General features: G+C 40.7%; 2 protein-coding genes across 3 annotated transcripts; one reads left to right on the top strand and one right to left on the bottom strand.

The window, feature by feature from the left end:
• The first annotated feature begins 12 nt into the window (after positions 1-12).
• Positions 13-10,692, top strand: si:ch211-250n8.1 (uncharacterized). Its single transcript, XM_020460814.2, has 16 exons — positions 13-276; positions 1,714-1,821; positions 1,911-1,986; positions 2,135-2,291; positions 2,453-2,498; positions 2,964-3,022; positions 3,210-3,245; positions 3,362-3,414; positions 3,594-3,726; positions 8,303-8,520; positions 9,220-9,265; positions 9,435-9,500; positions 9,583-9,642; positions 9,761-9,846; positions 10,302-10,396; positions 10,540-10,692. The coding sequence occupies exons 1-16, from the start codon at positions 240-242 to the stop codon at positions 10,572-10,574; spliced, it is 1,311 nt and encodes a 436-aa protein (XP_020316403.1). The 5' UTR covers positions 13-239; the 3' UTR covers positions 10,575-10,692.
• A 39-nt stretch (positions 10,693-10,731) lies between these two features.
• LOC109870335 (histone H3.3) lies at positions 10,732-13,046 on the bottom strand. Of its 2 annotated transcripts, none has more exons than XM_020460818.2 (4): positions 12,895-13,046; positions 11,931-12,096; positions 11,625-11,778; positions 10,732-11,497 (listed from the first exon to the last, which is right to left on the bottom strand). In XM_020460818.2, the coding sequence occupies exons 2-4, from the start codon at positions 12,056-12,058 to the stop codon at positions 11,369-11,371; spliced, it is 411 nt and encodes a 136-aa protein (XP_020316407.1). In that variant the 5' UTR covers positions 12,059-12,096; positions 12,895-13,046; the 3' UTR covers positions 10,732-11,368. The 2 variants fall into 2 exon arrangements, with proteins under 2 accessions (XP_020316407.1, XP_020316406.1); XM_020460817.2 differs by having other exon boundaries at positions 11,931-12,062.
• Positions 13,047-13,382: the final 336 nt, after the last annotated feature.

The raw sequence follows: 13,382 nt of genomic DNA, 5'->3' as shown, positions 1-13,382 counted from the left end.
TTTTGAGAGAAAATGGTTTATTGCAGCTGTCACTGATATTTTCAGTCCAACCTCCCCAAAATGTGATTCATGTAGTCTATTTGGACATTAATATCATGTTTACATTTCCCTATCTGTAACAGCCGAAGGGAAAGGGTGTCTCGGTATGTTTTAGACATGCGGAAGTGTGTTCAAGCTATGACGCGTTGTTAAATGACAGGCGGTACAGTGCGTCTATATCTGCGCTAATAATATTAATTATGCCTCCGAAAGACCCGCTGCTCGGGACCCTCAAAGGTAAGAACATACTGCAAATGGACACCGAGTGAATGGAAACACGCATATGGGTGTTATGTATTGTTCATTTGTAGATACACAGACAGGAATAGGCTGAGCGAGAGTATCAGCAGATATTTACTCAGCCTAGTGTAGCTCAATCATTAGACAGACGCTCCTACATAGGCGGCTCAGGTTACGCTCATGTGCCGCAGCAGGGACTATAGAATAAGTACATTTTTCTACCAGAAAATTGCCTCATAGTCTATCTATTTCTCTCAGAATGTTCGACATATCATCATCTGTATGAAATATATTGAAGGATCACTTTCCGATTTTACTAGTGGAGCTGCATCTTTGGTGTATTCATGCAGTTTCACTGCACCTTTCACCACTATTTTATTCTATCACTCAACCACCTGACGCAATCTAGGGCTGGTGAAGTCTATCAGACACTATGCAAAACACAAATAGACAAAAGCAGGGATGTTTCCAGGTTGCCAAGTAACTGGGTCCTTCCTTGGCCATCAAGTGTGGAAGAGGTGCCCTCTGTCAGTCATCACCATACAGCACTACAAAGATACCACCCACATGTCTGCCATATTTTGGCCATGTATTGTGCATATATCATAAGCCTACAGTGTTGATTTCTAGTGTTGATTAAGGAGTTAAGTGTTCACTCTGTTAGAGTGAAATTAACACTCAGTGGTCTAAAATAACCCCAGTGTTGGTGTCAATAACCAGAGATATTCCCATCCAATCCACACCCATCATTATCTGATTACCCTGTATGCTATGCAGGTAGATTTTTGGTGGGGATTGTTTTTAATACCTGTGTTTTTTGCATTGATTGATTCATCTTTATACTACACAAAATGACACAACATACATTATTCTAAACTAATCCAATCAGTTAGTTTGATTTATTGCACTGTTACTGAACTGTTTGTTTCCCGGGTTAAATGGTTTAGGTAGTCTCATTTACCAGAGTTCCTAACCCTGGTAGTCAATCTGAATGTAAGTGAATAGAAATTCCAAAACGGAATAGGAGTAGGAGTTAACTCCAGATTAACACGAGTGTTGAACATAAATAACACTGTGAGTGTTAATTACCCCATAGTGTTACATTTGAGTAACAATGCCAAGTCTAATGCGGTGTTCATTTTTTACATTATAAAGTGTTGCATTAACACTCAAAATGTAACAGTATAATCAAAGTACTTCTTAGACTCTGTAGAGTAGGACCATATGCTCTCTGGGATGGTGTTAAAATGAACTCTTATTGATTTAAAACGTCTAAATTGACTGTGTACGGTCTATTATTGTGTCTATGTCTGTCCATTATGATTCATGCATTGTTCCCTCAACGCCTGTGCACATACAGTATCTACCCAATGTGGCCCATGTAATGTGTGCGCTCATATATTGCATTGTGTGTATATTTTTGATCTCTTCCAGTATGCATCCTGAACCTGCAGACAGAAGAGGGGACAGTGACAGATGTCAACCCTCACCTCTCCTCCTGCTGTGAACTACTGGAGCTCACCCTCAGGAAGGGCCTTCAACGTGAGTATTATAACAAAGCAAAGCCATACAGACAGGAGTACAGAACATTAGAGCCTGCCTACATTCTAACTAGTGTGTGTCTCCCTCAGAGCCAGTCCTTGGTCTAGTACACAGGGACTACTGGCAATGTTTCGAGCAACTCCTCCAACACGACAACTGCGGCAGGTAAGCTACCTACAGCACATTTAGAGATTGTGTTCTAGAAAATAACATACAGTGACTACTAACCCCCCTGTTGTTGTCTTGGCTCCCTCACTGGTGTGTGTGTGTGTGTATGTGTGTGCGTGTGTGTGTTCCTGTGCGTGTATTCTAGACTGAGTGCTGTGTCGCTTGCGGTTGAACAGACCTTAGCCTGCAGGAAGCTGTTGTCAGCTCAGGGACGAGGACGCTACCTCCTTAGGCTAGCCCTCAGACGGAGGGTTCTAGAAGGAGTCATCAAACACCTGTTACACACACCCAAAGTACTAGAGGTCTGTTATCTCTCACTCATATTGGCTCTAATACCTTGTTGTTACATTGCTGTAACATTACAATTTACATTTCTTTGATGTTCAGTAATGAAGCTATATTCCAGTTATGTTTGAATAGGCTATCATATCATTGACTTGTTTTACTGGTTTCCATTTTCCAGTGGTACAACCCAGCTATTTCACTTCTTAGGAATGAGGAATTTGTGGGTGAGGCTTTTCTTCTCTTCCTGATTGTTTTGTTTTCACTGAATGTTTGGTGTTGGCATTGGCCTTAATATCAGGAAATAATTTTCATCACAGCAGATCAAATCAAATCTAATTATATTGGTCACATACACATGTTTAGCAGATGTTATTGCGGGTGTAGAGAAATGCTTGTGTTCCTAGCTCCAACAGTGCAGTAGTATCTAACAATTCACAACAATACACCCAAATCTAAAAGTAAAACAATGGGATAAAGAAATATATAAATGTTAGGACGAGCAATGTTGGAGTGACATTGACTAAAGTAAGACTACAGTAGAATAGAATACAGTATATACTGTACATATGAGTTGATTAAAGCAGTGTGTAAACATGATTAAAGTGACCAGTGTTCCATTATTAAAGTTCAACTTGTGAAGTGTCCAACAACACTCATGATGACTGAGTCAAATATCCTTCCTCTCTAAGAGCCTTTCATGTCCCTGCTCATGGTCCTCTCAGAAATGGAATTCAAACTGGACATGGAGGTACAAAATGTTTCCTTCCCTCTCCTGTTTGCCTGACTATGATGTGGTTGATGCACAGTGTCAGAAAGCACGAGGCAAGTCTCTGCTTAGACTGTTGGCCTAAAACAAAATGTTGCAAATACAAAGAGTTCTCAAAACATAGAATGTCACTGCTCACATCAGCAAAATGTCTGCCTTTTCACTTAAGAACTGCAGTTTTCTGGATGAGAGCTGGCTTCTACCGGTAAGATATTGAAATGAGCCCTGTACAATCTCAGATCTATGTATGACCTCCCTGCCTCATAGTTAGTCGGTGTATATTTTGCCTATTGAAGTGAGGACTATGTCTGTGTTTTCCAGGTGTGTGATATGTATGAGGCAGTACCCTGTCGTGAGCTAGGGATGGTGCTCAGGTAAGTGGCAGTGCTTGTATCCTTCCTCATAATACACAGTCACCTCTCTCTCTCACCTCTCTCTCTCTCTCTCCCACCTCTCTCTCTCTCTCCCACCTCGCTCTCTCTCTCCCACCTTTCTCTCTCTCTCCCACCTTTCTCTCTCTCTCTTCCCCCTTTCTCTCTCTCTCTTCCCCCAGGTATCTCAGTGGCCGTGTCTTTGTCCTGAAACTGTTGCCAGGTAGCCAGGCTCAGGTGGACAAGTGTGTACATCCAGGTGACATCATTGATGAGATCAACGGAGTCTCCTTACGGAATGCCTTTAATGGACAGGTAAGGAGACCTTTACAAAGAAAATGGCTCCAGCCCTAATCTAACACACCTGCTTTTTAGCCAGCTGCTCCTCAGGACCATGCAAAATCATCCGACAAGGTATAAAAAATAATTAGTCAAGCAGTGAATTTCAAACACATATTCAACCACAGAGACCAGCACAAAGAAGGGCACAAATTGGTATATGGTTAAAAAATTAAATCAAAAAGATATTGAATATCCCTTTGTGCATGGCAAAATTATTAATTACACTTTGGATGGTGTATCAATACACAGTCACTACAAAGATACGGGCATCCTTCCTAACTCAGTTGCCGGAGGGGAAAGAAACCGCTCAGGGATTTCACCATGAGGCCAATGGTGACTTTAAAACAGTTAGAGTTTAATTGCTGTGAGGAAACTGATGATGGATCAACAACATTGTAGTTACTCCACAATACTAACCTAAATGACAAAATGAAAAGAAGAAAGCCTGTACAGAACACAAATATTCCATAAAAATATTCTGTTTGCAATAAGGCACTAAAGTAAAACTGCAGAAAAATGTGGCAAAGAAATTACATTTATGTCCTGAATACAAAACGTTATGGGGCAAATCCACACAACACATCAATGAGTACTACTATTCATATTTTCAAGCATGGTGGTGGCTGCATCATGTTATGGGTATGCTTTTCATCGGCAAGGACTAGGGAGTTTTTTTAGAATAAAAATAAACAGAATAATGCTAAGCACAGGCAAAATCCTAGAGGAAAACCTTTCAGCGGGACAATAACCTAAAATACAAGGCCAAATATACACTGGAGTTGCTTACCAAGACAACATTGAATGTTCCTGAGTGGCTTAGTAACAGTTTTGACTTAAATCAGCTTGAAAATCTATGGCAAGACTTGAAAATGGCTGTATAGCAATAACCATCAACCAACTTGACAGAGCTGGAAGAATTTAAAAATATCAATGTGCAAATATTGTACAATCCAGGTGTGCAAAGCTCTTAGAGACTTACCCAGAAAGATTTTTTTATTTTTATAACAAATGTTAGAATTTTTCTTCTTTGACATTACAGAGTATTTTGTGTGAATTGATGACAAAAAATTACAATTAAATCCATTTAAATCCCACCTTGTAACACAACAAAATGTGCGAATACTTTCTGAAGGCACTACAGTACAGGGGCATATACTACAGTATATGGGGCTAATTTGCTTCCACTGGTCCTGGGGAAATTTGAAGAAAGTTGAAGCTCATTTACTGCATTTCTATACAATTTAAAACCCCTAAAATGCTATTTGGAGAACAACAAAAACAAGCAAAAATTTCCCCAGCCATTATCACATTGGTTATCACATACTGTATACATATACAGTTGAAGTTGGAAGTTTACATTCACAATTCCAAACATTTAATCCTAGTAATAAAAACCCTGTTTTAGGTCAGTTAGGATGACCACTTTATTTTAAGAATGTGAAATGTCAGAATAATAGTAGAGAGGATGATTTATTTCAGCTTTTATTTCTTTCATCACATTCCCAGTGGGTCAGAAGTTTACATACACTCAATTAGTATTTGGTAGTATTGCCTTTAAATTGTTTAACTTGGGTCAAACATTTCGGGTAGCCTTCTACAAGCTTCCCACAATAAGATGGGTGAATTTTGGCCCGTTGTAAACTGAGTCAGGATTGTAGGCCTCATTGCTCACACGCTTTATCAGTTCTGCTCACAAATTTGCTATATGATTGAGGTCAGGGCTTTGTGGCCAATCCAATACCTTGACTTTGTTGTACTTAAGCCATTTTGCCACAACTTTGGAAGTATGCTTGGGGTCATTCTCCATTTGGAATACCCATTTGAAACCAAGCTTTAACTGATGACTTGAGATGTTACTTCAATATATCCACCAAATTTTCCTTCCTCGTGATGTCATCTATTTTGTGAAGTGCACCAGTCCCTCCTGCAGCAAAGCACCCCCACAACATGATGCTGCCACCCCCGTGATTCACGGTTTGGATGGTGTTCTTCGGCTTGCAAGCCTCCCCCTTTTTCCTCCAAACATAACGATGGTCAATATGGCCAAACAGTTCTATTTTTGGTTCATCAGACCAGAGGACATTTCTCCAAAAAGTATGATCTTTGTCCCCATGTGCAGTTGCAAACCGTAATCTGGCTTTTTTATGGCGTTTTGGAGCAGTGGCTTCTTACTTGCTGAGTGGCCTTTCAGGTTATGTCGATATAGGACTCGTTAAAACTGTGGATAGAATTACTTTTGTACCTGTTTCCTCCAGCATCTTCACAAGGTCCATTGCTGTTGTTCTGGGATTGATTTGCACTTTTCGCACCAAAGTATGTTCATCTCTAGGAGACAGAACGCGTCTCCTTCCTGAGCGGTATGACAGCTGCATGGTCCCATGGTGTTTATACTTGCGTACTATTGTTTGTACAGATGAACGTGGTATCTTCAGGCGTTTGGAAATTGCTCCCAAGGATTGACCAGGCTTGTGGAGGTCTACAATTGTTTTCTGAGGTCTTGGCTGATTTCTTTTGATTTTCCCATGATGTCAAGCAAAGAGGCACTGAGTTTGAAGGTAGGCCTTGAAATACATACACAGGAACACCTCCAATTGACTCAAATGATGTCAATTGGCCTATCAGAAGCTTCTAAAGTCATGACATAATTTTCTGTAATTTTCCAAGCTGTTTAAAAGCACAGTCAACTTAGTGTATGTAAACTTCTGACCCACTGGAATTGTGGTACAGTGAGTTATGTGAAATCTGTCTGTAAACAATTGTTGGAAAAATTACTTGTGTCATGCACAAAGTAGATGTCCTAACCGACTTGACAAAACTATAGTTTCTTTACAAGAAATTTGTGGAGTTTTAATGACTCCGACTTAAGTGTATGTAAACTTCCGACTGCAACTGTATATATATATATACTGTACCAGTCAAAAGTTTGGACACACCTACTCATTTTTCTTTATTTTTACTTTTTAGTGAAGACATCAAAACTGTGAAATAACATATATGGAATCATATAGTAACCACAAAAGTGTTAATCAAATTTTAAAAAATTTTTTGGGGGGGATTCTTCAAATTAGCCGGCCTTTGCTTTGATGACAACTTTGAACACTCTTGGCATTCTCTCAACCAGCTTCACCTGGAATGCTTTTCCAACAGTCTTGAAGGAGTTCCCACACATGCTCAGCACTTGTTGGCTGCTTTTCCTTCACTTTGCGGTTCAACTCATCCCAAACCATCTCAATTGGGTTGAGGTCGGGTGATTGTGGAATTCAGGTCATCTGATGCAGCACTCCATCACTCTCCTTCTTGGTCAAATAGCCCTTACACAGCCTGGAGGTGTGTTTTGGGTCATTGTCCTGTTGAAAACCAAAGATAGTCCCACTAAGCACAAACCAGATGGGATGGCGTATTGCTGCAGAATGCTATGATAGTCATGCTGGTTAAGTGTGCCTTGAATTCTAAATAAATCACAGACAGTGTCACCAGCAAAGTATCCCCACACCATCACACCTCCTTCATGCTTCACTGCTGGATCCACACATGCAGAGATCATCTGTTCACCTATTCTGCGTCTCACAAAGACACAGCGGTTGGAACCAAACATATAACATTTGATTTCCACCGGTCTAATTGCTCGTGTTTCATGGCCCAAGCAAGTCTCTTCTTATTGGTTTCCTTTAGTAGTGGTTTCTTTGCAGCAATTCGACCATGAAGGCCTGATTCACGCAGTCTCCTCTGAACAGTTGATGTTGAGATGTGTCTGTTACTTGAACTCTGTGAAGCATTTATTTGGGCTGCATTTTCTGAGGCTGGTAACTCTAATGAACTTATCCTCTGCAACAGAGGTTACTCTGGGTCTTCTTTCCTGTGGCGGTCCTCATGAGAGACAGTTTCATCATAGCGCTTGATGGTTTTTGTGACTGCACTTTAAGAAACTTTCAAAGTTCTTGGCATTTTCCGTATTGACTGACCTTCATGTCTAAAAGTAATGATGGACTTTCGTTTCTTTTTGCTTATTTGAGTTGTTCTTGCCATAATATAGACTTGGTCTTTTACCAAATAGGACTATCTTCTGTATACCACCCCTACCTTGTCACAACACAAATGATTGGCTCAAACGCATTAAGAAGGAAATCTATTCTACAAATAATCTTTTAACAAGTCACACCTGTTAATTGAAATGCATTCCAGGTGACTACCTCATGAAGCTGGTTGAGAGAATGCCAAGAGTGTGCAAAGCTGTAATCAATGCAAAGGGAGGTTACTTTGAAGAATCTCAGATATAAAATATATTTTGATTTGTTTAACACTTTTTTGGTTACTACATGATTCCACGTGTTATTCATAGTTTTGATGTCTTTACTATTATTCTACAAGATAGAAAATAGTAAAAATAAAGAAAAACCCTTGAATGACTAGGTGTGTCTAATCTTATGATTGGTGCTGTATACAGCCACACCTTAATCAAACAATATATTTTTTTAATATGCTGTACAAGGCATTTTTCTCTTTTAATATTTAATTGAGACATTGTGCTTTTGTGTGTTTGTGTTCTCAGGCAGGTGTGGTCCTCTCCGGGCTTAAGGGGCATCCCCTGTCCCTGCGTGTGTTACGGTGGTGTGTGCAGGACGGGGGTGTATATCGCCCCATCATCAAACTCCTAAGAGCTCTCAGAGAAGAGAACCCCACCCTGCAGCTAGGCCCCCCCCCTTCCTCCCAAGAACCCACCAATCAGGGCGAGAGGCCCACACCCTCTCAGTGCCTCAAAGAGGGAAGGCAAGTCTGAGCGATTGTTGTTGCGGTAATGCATCTGTTATTGGTTTGCAGCCTGCTAATAAGAAAGCAATATGGTGTTATTACCAATGATGTATATAAACTCTGGATTGCTATGTATTGGTTGGACAATGAGAGGCTTTGAAGCCACCGGTCGGCAATATTGGCACTCCCCAGAAGAAGCAGTCCTCCATAGGAATGAATGGAATTCTACAGAATTTCAATGAAATGTTTCAAGGACAAAATGACATGTATTTAGTATTTTTTGTGGGGACAGTAACATTAGTACATTCTGCAAATGTTACTTTAAGGAAAAAATATTATTTTTTCATGTTTTTATTTTTAGCTCACATAATATAATTAATAAAATGTGCATTCATTTGTAATAGAATAAATGTAACGAAACAAACGTAGACATTAATAAATGCATTTCTATAGCTTCCAAAATATTTTTTTGCAACAGTGGGGAGTTCCAAGATGGAGGTGCGGTGTTGTCAGCAGTGGCTGTTAGTCATCTAATGAAAATATACATTATTGGGTACTATCATATTGCTTATACCGATCCTATCCATTCAGATCTAGTGTTCAGGTTGTAGGGCTATTTGTAGTTTCACACTGAAATCTGTTTCTAATCTCTTATATTAAAATAGTACACTGGCATGTTTACCTAATCTGAGGCACTAAACCCCTCTCCCCCCGCAGAATTGTGTACATTGTGCAGTTCTTGGGAAAGACAAACATTGGAATGGTAGATATGTTATTTGAACATTATAATTACATGTTGGTGTGTATTGTCTTAGTGCTTCGCTGTTTGAGAAGATTTTTATTTTGTACTATTTGCACCACAATTGTGGTTTGTTGTGTACTTGTGGTTATTGTGTGTGACTGTGTTGATGTTTCATCTATTTTCTTGACAGTACGGAGGCAAGGAGGTGCTTCAAAATGGAATCCCCCTGGTCATACAGCAAAACCAGCCCAGCATGGTACTGACAAATAGAGACATGCTGACACCTGACTAGTTTGTTGTAATCTGACTACTAACATATCCTCTCACTTTCCCAACAGGAAGTACTTTTAGATCTTAAGGAAACCCACTTGATCTGCACTGAGAAATCCAATATGACAGTGAGTAACTGGAACATATCACAACGTTGGCAACAGGTGTTGTCCAGCAGATCAAAATTATTATATAGGGTTGTTGGTTGAAATTCTCACAATTTTCACCCTTGTGTGTTATGTTTAGGAGTTGTTCCAGCACCATTATCCAGAGATCTCATGTGTAGGGCGGTTTGGCCAGCCAGACTATACCATCTTTGCCTTCTGCGTAGTGTGAGTATTTTTATTATCAGCCATTATATATATATATCAGAGAATAGTCCCAGGCCTTCTCACCATTGCAGATATTCCAAGATTTACAAATGTTACAACCTTAAGACATTTTAACATCGTTTGTGCAAAAGCACACTTGAGTTATTCATTGTACAGTAGACCAAATAACTGGACAGGAAGAGTAGCATCCTATTTTCCTGTCGCTCACACCTCCCCATCTATAAAATGTCCGTAACCAGATTTAGGATCAGTTTACACTATCCCCATCCTAACAATAACATTCAGGCGGGGAAAGAGAGAACAGTTCTTAGATCAGCATCTAGGGGCAACCTCATTGAATTTCTAAAGCGCGCCTCTGGAGAAAACCATTAACAGCAGCGATGAAGCACCTTGAGCTGCTACAACGCCTTTGCCTGAGAGCACATGTCAGAATGTGTAATTGGCTCCATTTTCAGAGAATCCCCAGAAACTCCTCAGTCAACAGGATTCTGCTGTGTGGTACTTAGAGCCAGTGCGGTCAAAGAATGTGAGGAGATCGTCAACCGAATCGGTGAGTATAATTGAAGATAATTAAAATCTCTGGTATGAGCAGTTCCTGTTGTGGGATGCCATCAAGACCATAAACATTCTGAATATTGCGAGTCTTAATTAAAATCCCATTCCAAAATCAGATTTTTTCCCCCAATTCCACAGCTGTTGGTTTCAAGCACACGGAGTGGTTCGTATGAAAAGAAATCCCTTGACAACTGGATATGTGCTAAACATCAAAATGTTGTGGTAATTGAATAAACACGTGTTTTGAAAAATTCAAGTGTGAACACCAAATGTTAAAGCCCCTAGTGGCTAGAGACATTATCCTCAGAACAAGAACCACAAACACATGAGCATTTATTCATAAAGACATTTAATAGAAAGACTACAATGTGACAACACTTCCATAAATAGTATTAAATGTAGCTGCCAAGGTTTTGCATGTTGGGAAACATGTAAAAAGCAGTTCAGAATATACAGGGGGGCTTTGTCGTGCTCCTGGCCATCCCAGACAGTGTCAAGAGGTCAATCCCGCTGCCACTGTGTAGTAGTGAGGTGTTGTGTAAGACATGCTGACAGACAAAGGGTGGAAATTGATGAAGGACCCAGACCATTCCTTCCCCTGGCAGCTGAGAAGAAATCAGACATCTTGAATCCCCCCCCCCCCCCAAGCAAGAGCTCCAACCTCATCTGGAGCCTATACTATCCACCAGGATCCAAAATGAGACAGTTAACATTTGAAGAGGGCATCTGACTGAACAGTCAAGTAATACACTATCCTCTACTCAATGTAAAAACAAGCCTCATTTGCAATTGAAGCAGATATTCCTACATTCCTCTGCCCTCACATTGGCCAGATCTGAATTGAGGTTTGTGGAATGACTGATCTCTTATCATTCTAAAATACAAAAAAAAAGGAAATAAAAAAAACATATGAAATTGTTAAGTAAGATAAATAGGACTATGTCTGGAGCAGGCAGTTGAATGCCATTTAAGCCCGCTCTCCCCTTATCCTCCGGGCCAGCTGGATGTCTTTGGGCATGATGGTGACACGCTTGGCGTGGATGGCACACAGGTTGGTGTCCTCGAACAGACCCACCAGGTATGCTTCGCTGGCCTCCTGTTGTTGAGAAGAAAAGTTGGAAATCACAAAATAGGGGAATAATAAAAATGGTTCTTTCTAATTGTGCCCTGGCCAATAGCCCTCATAATATTAGTGTGATATCAATGCGGACTGCTGCTCTTACCTGAAGAGCTCCAATGGCAGCACTCTGGAAACGCAGGTCTGTCTTGAAGTCCTGGGCGATTTCTCTAACCAGGCGCTGGAAGGGCAGCTTGCGGATCAGCAGCTCAGTTGACTTCTGGTAACGACGGATCTCACGCAGAGCCACGGTTCCTGGCCTGGGGAATAAAAACAGTAGTGTTAGATTGGTTAATTGGATATTAATCCTAAAAATGTGAGAAACTAGAACTGTTACTGACACATCTGCAGGTTAAATCTAGACAAAGTAAACAAAATAATGTTGGAAAACCGGTTGAACTGCTCCCAGTACCTGTAACGATGGGGTTTCTTTACTCCTCCGGTGGATGGCGCGCTTTTCCTGGCTGCCTTTGTAGCGAGCTGCTTCCTTGGCGCCTTTCCTCCGGTGGACTTGCGGGCGGTCTGCTTGGTACGAGCCATTTTACTAGAACATTTAAATAACGGCGATTATGGTCCGTCTAGGATTTGAAGAGGGCAATACGGACATGAAATAGCTTTTCAAAACGAGGCACAAGGTCTAAGAGCCTGGGCTATATGCTGCAAGTTCAGTTGCCTCAAACCAACAGTTCAAATGTTGCAGCCGAAAAAGCTTAAAAGTGTTCGTCACCTTTGCAAGGTAGTGACGATTGTTGCTAAGCTTGCAACAATTAAGCAACATTGTAACAATGGTTCATTTGAATTCTCCCCCGCCCCTAGGTACCGCTCGGAGAAGAGTCTTGGTCCCAGCAGCGCGCTTGATTATGAACAAACCTCCCCGCCTTAACTTGTTGCCTCCAACATTTCGTATTTTTGCACTGCGTACCTTTGTTCGTTTGAGCGGGCAAACGCTATAAGCTAGGTGTAAAACACACGTCAAGAACGTTTTGCTATCAATTTAACGAGTCATTGTGGGTATGACGCCAGCAAGACGTAAACACTTACTGTAGAAAAGAGAAGGTTAAAAACGTAAAGCTACAACACTGATCGACCACTAACCAACCAAGCGCATTAGCACCATGGCTAACGTTGCTATATGGCATGTTGCTAGCTAACGTTCATTAAAACTCACGCGCCTGCTTGAATCGAAAGTCACATTCGAGAAAATGCAATAAACCAATTAATTAACGTAATTTACCTACAGTACTGTAGCCAACCAAGTATGCTTAGCCTCCAGCCATCTCAGATTCTATTGTTCCATATTGAAGAGCGTCAACCGACAACTTCAAATATTTGTGATTGGTAAAACGAAAACTACCAAAACCGCAAAAGTTACTTACCGATTGGTAACTGCTGGATTATTCCAAAACTGAACGAAATTAAAGTGACTCCGTTTCCTCCAGACACACACCACGAATAAGATAACTGGGGAAGTGAGTCAAACGTTATATTTCCCCATGACGTCAACTAACCATTTATAAATCCAGTTGGTTGAGAACTAGAAACTCGTGAGACCATTGGTTTAAACTCCATCAAAACGTATCTCTCATTGGTTAACAAAGTCACCCTCCCATTGGTTGTTGTCTGTCCTCTGTAGCCAATCAGCAGCCGGGACATTATAGGAAACTACTTTGGTTGAAAATATTGCCATTTCAATGTTCTTTTTTTTAACAAAATGGGATTCATAACATGTCTCAACATGCTCTAACAATTCTGTGCAATTTGAAGGACATCACTATAGCTCTTGATCATGTCTCTCAGTTCCATTAAAAGACACATAAGAGTCATTAAAAAATACTTCTTTAGATCGGGGGGGGGGGGGGGGGGG

The sequence above is a fragment of the Oncorhynchus kisutch genome, linkage group LG25, assembly GCF_002021735.2.
Source record: "Oncorhynchus kisutch isolate 150728-3 linkage group LG25, Okis_V2, whole genome shotgun sequence".
Lineage (NCBI taxonomy): Eukaryota > Metazoa > Chordata > Actinopteri > Salmoniformes > Salmonidae > Oncorhynchus > Oncorhynchus kisutch.
This window is presented reverse-complemented; position numbering and strand designations above follow the sequence as displayed.